General features: G+C 38.2%; 1 protein-coding gene across 5 annotated transcripts in view; it reads left to right on the forward strand.

Moving 5' to 3' along the window:
- Positions 1 to 16678, forward strand: part of LOC137298906 (septin-2B-like) — a 104919-nt gene that overhangs the window by 56018 nt on the left and 32223 nt on the right. The window contains exon 1 of one of the 5 annotated variants that reach the window (XM_067831300.1): positions 1652 to 2202. The exons of 3 other annotated variants lie outside the window; for them this stretch is intronic. In XM_067831300.1, coding sequence (XP_067687401.1) covers positions 2173 to 2202 — 30 coding nt within the window. In that variant the 5' untranslated portion in view covers positions 1652 to 2172. Of the gene's footprint in view, positions 1 to 1651; positions 2203 to 16678 lie in introns of those variants that run through there. One more of the 5 variants, XM_067831309.1, reaches the window with a different exon arrangement.

The raw sequence follows: 16678 nt of genomic DNA on the forward strand, positions 1-16678 counted from the left end.
TTCAGTTGCAACAGCTGTTTTCATCAGTGTTAAATGTACGTCTGGCCTCTTCAGCAGTTAAACACATCTAAGATCTGTCAGCTTTAGTATGTGAATTACCGTTTTCAATGAAACCCATTATCTGGCCTATCCCTGCAGAAGCAACAGGCAGATCGGCACAGAGCTGCCATTGAGAGAGTTTATCGCTCAGTATCAGGGTATATATAGCACAGCTCTTCAAACAGCCCTTTACAGAGGCAGATCTTGATTAAAGGGGTTTATTATTGGGTGGCAAATGTTCAGGGAGTCAAGTTCCAGTAATTCAAGACTTTCTGTGGGATACCACCTCTGTATCACTGATGTAGAATAGGGTTGTTATTATCTGGTGACAGTGTAGAGTGTGAGAGGTGGTAATATGATTCTTATACCATATTCATGGAACCTGAGTCAAACTGAAAACCCTGGATCACATGACAAGATTTTCAGTAGTTATTAGTGTTCATGTATGTAATGTATTGACTTTTATTTGAAATGCTAACTTGACCAACGTTTTTTGACTGGGAAAAGAGACTAAACAGACTGTTATCAGTACCAATGTCCGTTTGGAACTGTCTCACAGTCCTTGAACCACATTATTTTCTCTATTGCTAAGCCCTTCTTGCAATGCCAAAGCCCTAAATGAAGCAAGTCTAGATTTCGTCTGAATCTCTGGTCCCCCCTGGGGTTCCTTTTCAGTTTATGTGGGTTTGCTTGATATTATCAAACTTATTGATATTCAGACATAAAGCATTAGTCTACAATGTTCTTTAGTTCAAAGTTGTAAAACTTAAATTGAAATCTGAAGATATGTACCAGTATGAAACTAGATTTATCATCTTATTCACTGTGGTAAATCTGGGTTTCAGTATCAAAACATCAGTATGAAAACAAGTGTATTTCATGAAAAAAAAGATTCAAGGCTGAGTTGGTGTTGGATACCAGATTGTAATCACTCTCCAACCAACTGATATTGTGTTTAGGTTCTGGATCTGCGCTTGTGGAGGTGTTGGTCAAGGACTGGCTTCCTTTGTATTGGATATACATCATTAGCTCCGGAACTTGCTTTGTGTTCACTCTCCTCATAGGCTATTGAAGGCTTTACACTGGTCTGTGAAACATGTAGACAGCTACAGCACGGTTGTTTGGGCACGTTAATTGAGTCAGGATTACTTTTTTAGGTTATCTTTGGCTCATAATTTGTAAGCCTTTTAGAAATTAGTATGAATATGGACAAATGTGTAAAGCATATGGAAACTATGGCCAAATCCATATATTGATTGTGTGTTGAGAGTCTCAATAGCTGTAATCTCATATCAAGGCTGATTAATGTCAAAATTAAGTCTGTTTCATTGTGAGAAATATTTTCGGCTTGAAATATTCTGTATGGAAATTAGAAATGTTCATCACGGCCCTTAGGGGTTGGTGTGAATTGACCTTGAACGTTCAGTAGTTGTGTTTGGAGGTATGAATCATCAGCAAGTGTGCTGAGCTGAATTAAAGCTAATAGGACGCATATGTGCTCAATTGACACCAGGCTAGCCTATCAGATGTTGAACGTGCTGAGATAGCCAGTCACACTGTCACATGTTGTCCCACAAGCTGAGCAATCATTGTATTATCCCAATATTATCTCATTCTACCACCTAAGCTTGGCTTGTAGCAACTGACAAAGTGTTTTGACTACAAGCACAGATTACCACCTGTCAATCAATCACAACCCTTGCAGGGCCTCGCCTGATCACATGACCAGAAACTGCGAGATTTCACCCCTACATGCTTGAAGCTATGAACTTCTCAATTGAGTGCAGCTAACAGCAGCAAGAGGCTGAAAGGAATAATGTGTATATCAAAGCTTCAATCCTCACCCCAACAGGGCCCCTTGTGCTTGTGCCTTGCCGTCTGCTAGCTTGGTCCGTCTGCCATTGATGCTATTAGTTCCCAGGGGCAGTCGTGAGAGGGTGGATTGCAGGATATTTGTGTAAATTTTCATCTTATGAGTGTGAATTTGAGTGAAATTTGTTAAGAATACTTCTGGAGCCCAGTAGGAGTGTTGTTTTGTGTTGGAGTGGTTTACTAGCAGGAAATCAGTGGAGTAAGTGCTTGGTGCCTAGAACTGAGTGGAAGACATTTTTGAGTGCCTTACCATCTTCCATCATGTTCCCGACAGGAGGAGAAGATGGCAACGTGAGTACACCATGTTTCACCTTCCTCCCCCCATCAAACCAGAAACCAATTTATTGATGAATCCTGTGTTTATTTCCCAAAGACTGTTATGACATAGTAAACATAGTACGACATGTCAAGATAACCTCGCCTGTGTAAGAAATACATTTGTGGGGTTTTTTTGCAATGCATGTAGATTTGACGATGAGGTCGTAGGTTGTACAGTTTGAACATATTCACACGTTCCTCCTGTCCCTGTAATCTTGTGACACCTGCATAAAATTGTTGAATTGTTCAATGTGTGAAGATCGATGGTAGTCTTCCCTTGCTTTGTGAATGTGTGGGTGAAGCTGAATAGCCTTTGTGTCAATACATACAAGCCTCATACATTGTAACTGGCAGGTGTTGAACCTGCAGATCATCCCTGGAATATGAACCATGAAAACTTTGATGTTTCTCTGTCCCACCCTGCCTGCTTCAATTCATTCATTTAAGGTTCAGTGAGCTGCTCAGGGCTCTGTCATGTTTGAGAGACATAGGTATGAAACCCTTTGTCTCTTCAAAGCCATAATATTGACAGATGCAGTTTAACATTCTACTCATGTTGGTTCATCTGACTTAGCGAGTAGATGTGACGTTCTGCTCATGTTGCTTTTGTTGGCCTGCTAATCCCCCTGTTTAACTATCCGACTTGTCAAATTTGCCATCTATCTGGATTGGGGAAAACCCAGGTTGTAGGACATGATGTCAACAGGTTGACAACAATAAATGTGTTTAAGGATTTGGGCATTTGTTGTCCAGAGTGAAAAAGAGGGCGTTAATCATTTTGCGAAATGGTTGTGTGTACTTCTGAGGACTGTGTGTGGATTTTGTCCGGTTGCATGTTTTATGGGTATTTTTCATCAGTTGTGTATTGATTTGAAAAATATGTTGGTATTTATTTTTAATTAGAACATGATACCACTTAATGCATAATGCATATGTAGAATTAATGTTTCATGTATTTTGATTTGCCTTCATAAGAGGTATTTTAGAACTTGGAAGTAGATAGAACAAGTACATATAGACGACAACTTCTTTAATTCTAGAGCATGTTTCAATACAGGTTCCAGTATCATTTTGCAGTAAACATACTTTTCATACCTGAAGACGATACAGGAACCTGTATGGAAACATCATGCTCTAGAATTAAAGTTGTCATCCATATATATTTGTTATATTTATTTAGCTTTTTGTGTCTTTTGTGAAATTTTCTGTTTTCCTGAAACCTGTTTCCATTTCTCAGATTTGATTGGATGGGGAACATATGGAAATCTATCTTAATTTAGTGTTGTTCTAGCTGTTTTTGTGGCCTTGGCAAGGCATAAAGTGTAATCACATTACTCTGGGATGAAAACTTAAGCCACGCCTGCAGCCTATCTCACAGTTTGTGGGGCTCTGTGCTCAGTTGGGTGTCTGATTCAGGTCTACTCCGCTGCTGGCAGACTAACCCTTATACTCCAAACATATGAAATATAAACATATTATTTTGATAAAAACAAATAAATATTTAAATTCTAAAGGAACCCCAGTGAGATTGGAGATTCAGAACCAGAGGAAAAGCTAGACTTGCTTCATTGAGGACTTCAGATATTCAGGAAGGGGAACAAGGAGATGGGAGATTCAGAATGTGAGAAAAATATAGACTTACTTCATAGAGGACTACAGATATTCAGGAAGGGTATTTTAAAAATAGATAGGAGATTCAGAATGTTAAAATCTAGACTTACTTCATACATACGTTCAGGGAGGGGAAATAGGAAATGGGAGATTAAAAAAGTGAGGAAAATATAGACTTGCTTCATTCAGGACTACAGCTTGGTTTGAATGTAAAATGTGTTTGAGGCAGACGACACTGCTGGAACTGGCAATGGAAAATCAGACTCCATGGCTGTTATTGTAACACTGGGATCAAGAGAAGCCATTTTGATGATTAAATAACCTCTGGAGTTCTGGGTCTGGTTGGGCGCATTCTGTTAACCTCACTCAGTTCCAGGATCTGAATCTAAACAGTCATTTCGTGTGATTTTCAGTAGATTTTAGTGTTGTGTGCATCCATTAGATGCTAATGTACATAATGTGCCTCAAGGGACACACAGTGATATTTACTGCACCAAGTTCTTGACCTGAAATATATTGAACAGCGAAAGAAATGCAAGTTTCGAAAAAATGAAATCTCTTAAAAGTAAGCGTTCATGTTTATGTCTTTTTTAGAAAAACTTCACAAGAATCCAGAATTGCATTTCTATTGTTGTTCAGTATATAATGGTCTTCTAATCAGCTCCAACAGACCAGTTTGCTAGACCTTTTCATATACTCTACTGAACCATCTTATTTCCAGGAATGACCCTTGACATTAGCGATTCAATGTCTTTTGGACCCCTAGGTTTTTATGTTAATGTAAAACCCTGTGATTAGCTGATCCTGGTGCACCAAGTTCACTTAACTCTGGTTATCCCCCAGAAGCTGAAATTGCAGCCGATGACCTCCGTATGAATCATATAATGATTTCTGATGCGTTCCTACTGAAGATAAGCATATATAAAGGTTGTTATTATCAATACATGAGAAGTTGCAGCCGATGACCTCCGTACAAATATATAATGATTTCTGATGCGTTCCTACTGAAGATTAGTGTATATAAAGATTGTTATTATCAATAAAAGAGAAGTTGCAGCCAATGACCTTGGTACGAATCATAATAATTTCTTATGTGTTTCCACTGAAGATGAATGTACACAAAAGTTGTTGTTATCAATAAGTGAGAAGTTGCAGGCTTTCATCTTCAAATGATATATGTGATAATGATTTGTGCATGTGTTCCTTCTGAAGATTATCATATATAAAGACAATTATCACCAATATGGCAGAAATTGCTTCGGGGAGCAGTTGTACTTCAGTTCCTATTACCATGACCCGTAATGATGTGTAACAAAATATACATGTAATTTTCTCTAATGAAAGCAGGCATCGTTATCGGTATGAGTAAGTAGCTAAGCTGGCCAATTACCTTTCCTACCACAGTAATTAGTGTGCTCAGCCTGGTAGAAACTGTGCATCATGTTCGTAATTGTTTCCGATAGAATCTAATGACTGACTGGCCTTCTTGGCACCAGTGTTAGACAGCAATGGTGGACCATCCTTGTAACTGTTAAGCCATGCCAGATGTGCTGGTCTTTGAAGCTCATGACATAATGACCTCCTATTTTAGCATTTTGCATGCATTACCGTTCTTCACATATACAGGGACCTTCATGCACAAAAGGGTTCTGTGTCCAAGCGATGATGTAGTGTGTCTTATTGTTTGTGGTGGAGTAATGGGAAAGCCTAGTGGTTAAAGTGTTCGCTCGTCACGCCGAAGACCAGGGTTCGATTCCCCACGTGGGTATAATGTGTCTGAAGCCCACCTCTTGTGTCTCTGCTTCTCTCTTTCTCTCTTCTTCCTTCCCCCTTCCCCCCACCCAATGATGTTGCTGGAAGTTTGCTAAAAGCGGTGTAAAACTAAACTCGCAACTTGCTCACTTTTGTTTGTAATAATTGTTTTTGTGTGACATGGGGATTCTGATGAGGGACAAATACTTGGTATCCCATTGTGGTTGTAGCTTTCAGAGGCAGTCAAAGAGGTCTTGCTGATAGTATCATCATCTGATGGATCAGTGCTCATACTATCAACCAGTGGTTTGTCACTGCCAGATTTGATTAGTTACAGGCTGTTGTTACACTAACTGCAGTGAATCAGTTTGTATGTCATTGTCATAGGATTATGTCATTGAGAGCCAACTGTGTCATCGTTTCCTTACTTGACATACCTCACCGGAGAGTTTTTTGTAAAATAAGTGGTAACCAGATTGTATCAGTGTCATAAATTGATTCTGCCTTGTTGTGGAATCACCATGGATTGTTGCACATTCAATCAAAAACTGATAAGCTTAGCTTTGATTAACTGAAAGTTTGGTAAATATGATTGGTGTGAAACAGAACTTATTCATGTCTCTCATAGTTTTGTAATACTGGTCGGTGGTGTTAGCACCATGTCCCTCCAGGGGTCCAAAAATCCCATGGCCCAACACCCTTGACAAATCAGTTCTTATGTCTGGCAATCAAATAATGTAACCTTACTCAATGCTAGATAATCTTTGCTTATGGTTTCAAATTGAAAAATAAACTGGATTTCATTTCAAATCTGTTCAAAATGTAACTGTTAAACTTTGACATAATACAAGAAAAAAAATGAATTAATTTTTGCAGTGATAATAAAATAGAGTCATCATTCTTTGCAGTTTACCGCTTCTGGATAAATAGTCCAGTATATTAACATCAAATACCATGTTGATTTATTCTTTCATAATTATATCATCATGAATATGTAAAATAATCAGGGCAAGTAGAAAACTATGCAGGACAAGTGGCAAATGGCTTTTAAGAAAAAAATTGCACCCCTGCCCTTAGATACCTTTGTATCAAGACACAAATTATTGGAGACACATAGGCCTCAGGATATAGCTCTTGCTGGAACTGATGATAGGCAGGCGTAGCATACAACTGATACCAAATTTTCATGATTAGACTCATGGTGACAAAAAACATTATTTGACCAAAGCTTGTTCATCTCCCCTTGCTGCCGTCTTTGGCGATTTTTATGCCGTTTCGGGATGCTGTGGTTGCTGTTTTTGGATGCTATGAATGCCAATTTTTAATTGGGTACACTCGGTGACCATTCTCAGGCACTGTTGTAGCTGATACGCAAGTTTTGTTTCCATTTCAGACAATAAGTTTTCCGTTACAGAGGGTTTGTTTCTGTTTTAAAGGATATTAATGCAGTTTGGTAAGATTATTTTCCTATTTTAGTGATTTTCTTCTGTTTGGTGTATATGAGTTCAGGTTTGATGCTTTGTTCACCGTTTGTATGGTAGGCCTGATAGGACAGTGCTAATGTGACTGTTTAATATTTGAATTACGGTAATATGACGGATACGATTTACCAACCATATAAGTGGTGTAAATAATAACTGATGGTCTCTGATTTGAATTGTTAATACCCTGAGATTTATGCTATTCAGTGCGAAATCAGCAGCCATGTCCGTTTGAATTTACCGATAGTATTTTAGTATTTTTCAGGTCACGCTACTATAGTTACAACTAATGTTATTTTACTGATAACAGCACCAATACAGAGAAAAGAGGCTTGGAGACTTAGTTTAACATTACCTAGACAATTACTGTTACCACAAAGTGGTGGCCAAATTGTCAACTTTGTCGACATCGTGTGTGATGGAGATAATTGCAAAATTTGCACTTCACTAAAACAAGCAGTGACACTTAAACAAGGTCAGTTACAAATAAGGTCTTCAAAAAAAGAACCTTCTCTTGCCAATCTTGGAATATAGTATACCTTCTCACTTGCAAATACTGCAAGAAACAATACATTTGTGAAACTCAAACATGTTTCAGAGACAGATTAACAGAACACTACGCTGATATGACTCATGAGCGTGACAAACCTGTCGCACTTCACTTTAATTCAGAACATCATGGCTAGAATGATCTAAAATTTGAGATCATCACACAACTCAGGGAGAACCCAGACTCCAAACAAACCACCCAAGAAAGAAGGTCTCTTGAATTAAGGTAGATTTCTGAGCTCGATACATTCCTACCGCAAGGACTCCCATGATCGGATCATGGGCTGAAATATCCTTTTTGCCTTCTATATTAACATTAAGGCTGATATAGGATACTATATTTGCCTCACACATGTAATATGCAAGTATTATGCAGTCCAGCATCGTGAGTGTGGGATAATGAAATTGATTATTGCTGAATAATTAGTTTGTCCCCACTGATCAGTTAGCAGTCATCAATGGCTCCAAATGATTTGTGTATTTCAAAGTTATTTCTGTGCATGTTGTGCTTTGTAACTATTTCTTAATGATAACTGATGCAGTGTTACACACGATGCAGTGTTTGAATGTGTTTGTGAGCATATATATCTGTAAGGTTGCCTACAATCTGCTAAACTCACCAATCAATAGAGTATGTTATCGATTATCATCGCTAGTGTTGTTACTGATGGTATTGATCATTGATGTCTATGTCTGTTTTCATTTTTATCGATTGATAGATTTGCACAGTTGAGATACAAAGATACAGAGTCACAGCTATAATAACGTTGACTGCAGGTTTGACTTATTACAGGTTGTTCTTTACATCAACCACTGGTTTATATACACTCAAACTATAGTATTTATTTGGTGTCACTGTCGTAATGGTGATTACCGATTACAACAGTCATCATGTGTATTATGTTTTCACTGAAATTAGGAAGTCCTAGTTTTACTTACTTGTCTCCTTCCATGACTGTGGAATAAAGAAAGATATGCTTGTGTGCCTATCATCGCATTTTCTGCCAGAAAAATCAAACCAAAAGGGTCCTGGCCTGCTGATGCCCCAAAACACATGCTAATTACAGGCCTTGAGTTGACTCGAATTTGTTTTCAAAAAGTCACTTGACTCAAGTTACACATGCTTTCTGCTAAAGAGATTGTGATGTGTGATAGGACGAAGCTTGTCTGTGTTTGGCTTGTTGGTAAGAAATGGAGAGAATGTCTGACATTTTCTCACATATATAGCCTGTTTTACAGATGTCATGAGGTTCCTGATGGGTGCTGTTGCAAATCTGCAGACCTATGGTACCTTTAGTCAGTCTTATTTGTGGCAAAGTGAAAAATCCCATGCAAATGGTGGGTAAGCTGTGAGGTTAAATAGAAAGTGCAGTATCATCTCTATACAAATATGGATTTTCAGTCTCTCTGTAGGAGAACATGGGTTACTGTATCTTGTTTCCTTTTTTTAATACATTAGGTGAGTTTGTTAATACACTGCTTTTACAGGGTTCACACGTTGCAGACATGTGGGGAATCAAACCTGGGTCTTCACGGTGACAAGCAGATGCTTAAACCACTTGGCTACCCTGCTGCCCCATTAATTACTAGCTTAATTCCGTTAAGCAGTCGAGTTCAATTTCATATCGAGCGATTTATGTACATTTTGCATCAATCATTTTAATGCAACTTGAATTGTCTTCCTTTTACAATGAATTTTTGGAGTAATGTAAAACAGAACACCCCATCTGGGCCTCTTATCAGTTTCTGTAGGCCAGCCATGAGAATGTGAACTGCATTGCATTGGTAAAAAACAAGTCAAGTGAAACATACATAGGTCTAAGTTTAGTTTTGTTGAATACTAAGTATTTGTTCAGGAAGTTAATTCAATATCTTATACAAACAAATTTGTTAGGCATGTGTATGTTCAAGAGGTAAGGTTTAATAAATAAGGTTTCGTGTATCGTGATGTATGTGTTGTTGTTGGTAAAATATATTAATCGAAAGCTGTTGATAGAATACATTAATAGTTTTCTTGATGTGAACAGTGTGCAGTATGTTAGCTCCAAGAGGAGAAGCTTGATAATAGAGGCAAAGTCACTGTAATCGCCAGAGTGGCCTCCCTTTGGCATATGAGAGTCCTATGATTTTAAGTACAGGTTCAAGGTTGGCTCTTGTAGTGATCCTCTATATGTCTGCTTGTGAATTCCACCAGTGCAATTAGCATCTGTCATCAAGGGTTCCTCCCATATTAAATTGACATGTTTTATCAAAAGTTTTGTTAAACTCGCTGACTCACTCACTCACATATTTTCCTCAAACATTAAATGCCCATATCGTTTTGTAATTTGTCCAAACGTTCATCTTGGGAAGTGTCCTTTACATGATGTTCTGGCATATTTGAGGTAGTGTGTCAACAAGGATCTGACTCTTCAAATGCAAGAGTTCCAATGCAAGCTTTTGTAAGACAAAGACAATACGGGAGTTTATCCACCATCCACAGAACCAGGTGAATATGTCTTTGATGTGGAGATTAGGGGGATGTTGGTTGTCAGTTGTGTCCAGATTCTGCAACATTTCCACTTACGTGGACCAAAGTATGGAGAAGAGTAATGGTGAAAGTATTCATTCATTGTGTGGAATACCACAGTTTGATTCCTCATGAGCCAACAATGTTTTGATCCTGATCTGGTGGGCTCTGTGATGATTTTCCAGGGATATTTATTTGTCTTTGAATGTAGAGTAAAACCATAATCACTAGAAACAAACAGGGGTTCAAAACATTTTATAAAAGTACACTTGCCACAGAGCAAGTGACTTTACGAAAGTAGCTTGTCCTGACTAATTTCCTCTTGCCCTTATTTTATGACATAATCATGATGATGTAGATATGGATGAATAAATCAACATGGTATTCGATCTTTATGCTAACTAGACTATTTATCGAAAAATAAGATGACCCTACTGTATTAATATTGCAAAAATTATTAGCTACATTTTGAGCACATATGAGCAGGTTTGAAAGCGTAATCAGAAATTATCTACTAGCCCATGCACAAATAAGATACCATTGTTTGATTGCCCGAAATGAGAACTGACTTGTCCTTTACGTTGGGCAATGGAATTTTTAGCCCCTTATGGAACAAATCACCCTTTAATCCTTGACAACAATAAGCAGCTTGGGAAATCTGGACTCTATGTTGAAATGATTATCCAGCAATCTGTGCTTCCCCAACAATGGGTTTTTGCTCATACTATCAATCATGTGTTTGTCTGGTTCAGGTCAGTTATTTACAGGTAGCCCTATCTGTAATACTGGTGAGTGAAAAAGAGAAACACCCCAAAATTACTTCAAACCAGACATTTAAATTAGAGCACCTTCTGTTCATAACAGCCAGATAACCTGGACCAGTTCCACAAAACGAACTAAACACTAAGATGATTGTAACTCCCATTCTTTGACATAAAATTGCGATAGTTGTGGCACTACAATCACCAAGTGAATCGTTATAGCACATCTGGCACATCCCTCCAAAACACAACCTCTATTTTGGTTGATCCAGAGGCCTGTTAATGTGAGACTCACTCACACCAAGAAGTAGTAGAGTCTACAGAACATTAGGGCTCCTTCTGCTGAGTTATTGCTGTCTTTAGGATCACCATGGCTTTGATCCATGGCTGTGAAATGATCACACACATTCCGACCATTCACTCAGCTGCTACACCTTCAGGGCAAGCTTGTGTTGAACGAGACAATGATGATATGTTTTGCTGGTCCTTAGACAAAAATCAACTGACTGATGTGTTCTTGTTAGTTGTTTAACTTGTCTGAAAGAAATGAGGTGTGGAAGTTTGAGAAGGCAGTATTTGTCCTTGGGCACTTTGTCAACATGAACAGCCTAGCAAAGGTTGAAATATGTTTCTACAACCTATTAGAATGATTGAAATGTCTGACAAAGAATTTAAGTTGTAGTTCAGGTCCCATTCCACAAAACCATCGTAGTGGTACAAGAAGCCGAAAGTCGATGGTAATGTGTCAGAGTTATGATCGCCCTAGCACTATGAACAGTCGTAAGCCTATGCAAAAGTATTGGAGTTACTCACCTTAACACGACAACAGTTGAAAGTTAATGTAAAATTGTGGGAGTTACAATCACCTTAGCACTACGACAGTCATAAGTATATGTTAGAGTATGGGAGTTACGATCACCTTCGTACTATGACAGTCATAAGTATGTGTTAAAGTATGGGAGTTACGATCACCTTCGTACTACAACAGTCAAAGTATGTGTTAAAGTACGGGAGTTACAATCACCTTAGCACTACGACAGTCATAAGTATATGTTAAAGTATGGGAGTTACGATTCCCTTAGTACTATAAGTTGTTAATTATGTCAGCTATGACCACCATAGCACTATGATCAGTTCATGCGGAGCCAGGTCATCTTGTCACTGGTCAGAATGTTTGCCCATGCTGTCTATCACTAGCTTACCCAGATTTCATTTTATACGAACCTTTCAACCTGCTTTCCCAGTAATACCTGGACGAGCAAAACGACAATGACTAATCATCATTGACAAGTAGCTTTTAGAGGGATATTACTGAAAATTTAAGTAAAGTTCTGAGATTCATATGCAAATTCAAATCATGTGAATTAAGATAACTTTCATATTAATATGTTGTTTTTTGACATCATAAAAGTGCAGAGCTGCTTCTGATTGATCCTGTCAAGATAAATATAGACCTAGCTCCAAGACTGTACTGAACAGGTAATTTAACAATATAAGTTGTTCACTGGTCACAAAGGGGCATGGGTTGATGTACCCTCGATATTTGTTTATGTTCCCTGAGCCCGAATCATCCTGAACACCTCTATGTTAATATTTAACTGTTGGAAGCATTGGTTTCTCATCATACACTTCAGCCAACCTGAGTGAAATTTACAATTGGAATCTTGCATCTTGCTGTTTTCCCGAAGGTATTGTCTCAATGAAGTCACCACAGCGTACAACCCTGTCTTAATATTCACAGGGACTACATTTGTCAAAATGTATTAATTGGAATCTTTTCGTAGTCATCTCTAGATTTTGCAGACGAAACAAGAAAAACAAGTTTAGAGTTATCTCCCTTCCATAGAATTGCATTCGCGCAAAATTGGTAATTTCCATGCATCATACGTGATTCAGTGTTATTTGAGATACAGAATTACTACCACAAAGTAACAAATGAGTTGCCATTAGCAGTGGGATGCATTGCAATGTACCTCACTTGTAAGTGGGGTACATTGAAAGTAATAGAATAGTGCTTGGCCAATCAGAAAGGGAAATTTATGTGTGAGGTAAGATAAATGGTAATATTTATATAAACTAGGAATTTTATATCAACCATTATAATTGTATAGTGGACAAAAATGGTTAGGGATATATGTTAATTTTAAAATTATGAATAATGAGCTATCTATTCATTGACACACTGATAAAATATCCAGTCATAATCATACCAAGATCCCTAACTTTTTTGTCCAGTGTAGTTCTGTGTAATCATTGGTGCGTGAGAGACTTATGCAACTTATGCTAAATACCTGTCACCCAAATTGTTGAGTGTTTGTTGTGACAGGTACGTCAAGAGTGTACATCCTAGGTGACACATGTTTTTATTACACACTCAACTGTGTGTTACGACAATGGAGTCCACACATTCCTCCAGCTACTGCCAATTAAAAACAAGTCCAGAATTTCTGCTCTGATACCCCAGGACACAAACATCTCCATGTTCTCTTTCACAGCAATTCTGAAGCAGTGTTTCACGACCAGAGATGATGTACATTTAGATTTAAATGTTCAGCTGTGTTGCAATGCCTGAACCATATCTGCAGTACAAATATTTCAACCATTTTCGTTCCAACCCCTCTGAAAGTGATTTACCAGTCAGACAGCTCATTTTTTTTAATGGGATTAAGTGTCTTGGAGAACTATCCAACATGAAACACATCTTGTTATTGCTTCACATGGTGATAGCATGCAGAGTGTAGGCACCCCCAGTCTCTACCCTTGTCCTGGACATAAAGTAGACTAAGAATGTTCGTGATGATGATTGATAGTGGGTAAGTAGCTCAACACCTGCGTTGTTCATTCTCGCCTCCCAGCTGGTGTGCCCTGGGGCTGGTGTTGTAAACATACTGAAATCATTGTCAGGGTAATAGTCAATAACTGGCCTCCACAAGAGATACCACAGAAGAAATTGCATCACAGTGATTTGAAGACAGTTGTGATGTCATCTGTTACCATGATGTCACAATCATGTGGTCACAATGATGTTTTGCTGTTTTAACAAATTGAAACAGTTGAAGAGTGATAATGGAAGATGAGCAGAATCTGACCCTGGTGTTATGACATCAAATATATCAACACTCTTTAGCTAACTGTGACATTCAGCTTTTATCTTTGGTCAGTTTGTAAGAAACTCAAGTGCCTCAAGGCATCCAGTTGTTTAATGTTATACTCAGCAGTATTCCACCCAAATTGTGGCTGTGTGTAAATAGTCAAGTCTGGCCCAGTGATATTACAAGCATCAGAGCATACGTTCGGCATATAGATCAACCTGCAAGCCTGAGTACCCAACTCCGTTTGTCTGTAAAATACATGATGGTTGTTGATAAGCGATGGTATTGCTGGTTAGCCAACAAAACTATCCTAAATTGTGCAAACATTAGCTAACTGATTATCTGGCAGCCATTAATCGATTGGAAAGTCTGATTTAACTTGATTTCCAGGGTATTTTTGTACATGGGCAGCAGTATTAGACTGAGTGTCAGATAATTGTTTGTTTTAAGAGTTCTGTGTTCCGGTTTGTGTATATTCCCTGAAACAGGAGCTTGAATGAGCACGTTATCATTGATTGGTTGCATGTCTCTGCATTTCTACACTGTCAATTTGCACATGAGAGCATATTTTTCAGATGTTTTTATGTGGTTCCACCTTTCTGTAAATGGTCAACACAATGTATCATCAGGGCTCCAGGTAGCGGCCATATCACATATGTATGGGAAAAAAAATGTGTGATACATAGGATAATAGTTAAGAAAACATAGTACACATGTGCCACAGCAATTGTGTATGGTCTTAGAATTATTTGTACACATATTTATCAGAAAAAAGTATCATTATTCCCTGCTTCGCATTTACACCAAGGCTCGCTAAATACAGTGTTTATTCCTTATGCAGGATATTCACCATCCCCAAACATACTCACATGACAACCTATATATTTCAGTGCTCTATAGCATATATTGTTACTGAAATGGCATTTAGTCAAGTGTCTCCAGAACAGAACAAAGGAATAGGAGGAGTTCCAAACGTTTAAAGGTGCCAGACTTCTCTTTGAAGAGTTGCTTCCCTTAAGCGTGCCAGGACATAAGATGTCAATTTCACATTGGTTGACAATCCCAACTCTTCAAGTGAGCTGCCCTTCCTTCAACTTGCTTAGCTTTATGACAGACTTGGATGGATGCAACCTCACAAGCAGTTTGTCAACACCGACTTTACATAATATTTATCTATCACTCACTCAATCACTCACTCACTCACTCAAATTCTTTCAATCGCTGCTGTTACCTGAAGATGGTCATGAATACTTATTATACTAATCATAATACTTATACTTATTCCTCATGAGTTCCTTATCCTTAACATACATCAAACTGGAGTCCTGTACAAGTAACTGATATATCTGAGTGTCTCCCTGTCTCCCCATGGAACTATCACTGAAGCAACAGATAACACACATCATCTGAACTCATCCATTATTTATGAGCTGCCTCAGGATATAGGGGCCATGTGGTATACCTATCAACAGCTGACCACAAAAATGGAGTCCACTACACATGGCCACATGGTCCAGCTTGACAAGTCCCACGTCAGTGGGGACTATGGTCAGTACCCTGTGAAGAAATGGGTCTTCATCAATCCTGCCTTGTATCAAGAGACTACAACCGTCAGACTAGACTACGGCTTTGTCTCTGAATATATATAATTTCAAACGAAACAAACCCATTTTAATTGAAAAGGGGCCCCAGGGAGAGTCAAAGCCTATGGAAATGTAGACTTGCTATATTTAGAGCCTTAGCACTGCAGGGAGGGCTTAACTGTAGGGAAAATAATGTGGTTCAAGGACTGTGAGACGGGCTACCATCAGACTTCCTGATTTAGTTTATGCATGTTGGCTTATCCAAATCAATTTTCATGATGTCAACTGAGGTTAACAACATGATGTTACTGATGTTAAGGATATTTCTGGTATTTCTAGTAATCCTTTATTTTGTCTTGGATGAACACTTCCCCGACAATGGAGAGCCGATGGTGCTGTCTGAGAGTGCCATGTTTACTTATGCAAAAATGTTTCTAGACACAAATCTTTAAAGCAAGAAATCTGATTGGTCTGGCGATATCATGAAAGTGAAAAATCTCACACCCCAAACATCAAAAGTAAAATATGGGGGTGTCCCTGGAATCACATACAGCTTCAGATAACCTCATAGCCCCATTAACCCTAACTTAAACCCATCAATGCAGATATGATGAATGACTGTCCAGTTTAGACCAGTACATGACAATTGTTTATAGTAATTAGAGCAATGGAAGCATGTGTTTGCCTAAAGGCTGATAGTTGTTGGGATCCTCAAGATAAGATAAGATATTAACAATATTCTATAAAATACAAATATCAACGTAGTAGTTACAAACATATAGAAATATAGATAAATAAATGATTTACCTTACAACAGTTTATCATATGCAGTATAACACACGGAAGCAGTATGAGGCAATACACAGAATTCATTTAAAATTGTAAATATCATGACATATTTTAGAAATAGTTTCAGGATTTAGTTTCCTTATGGTAAATTTAAATCTATCTTAATTTGTCTCAATAAGCTTTGGGGGTGGGGGAAGTTAAAAGAGGGCTGAAAAACTGATGACTGGCTGCAGGAAAGATTGTTTTCTTGTTTTCTTGTATTTCAAAATATCAGGCTAGAAAGTGGAAACTACAAGTGACCAAGACACGGAATGTTTGTTGG

This window comes from Haliotis asinina, chromosome 1 (assembly GCF_037392515.1).
Source record: "Haliotis asinina isolate JCU_RB_2024 chromosome 1, JCU_Hal_asi_v2, whole genome shotgun sequence".
Lineage (NCBI taxonomy): Eukaryota > Metazoa > Mollusca > Gastropoda > Lepetellida > Haliotidae > Haliotis > Haliotis asinina.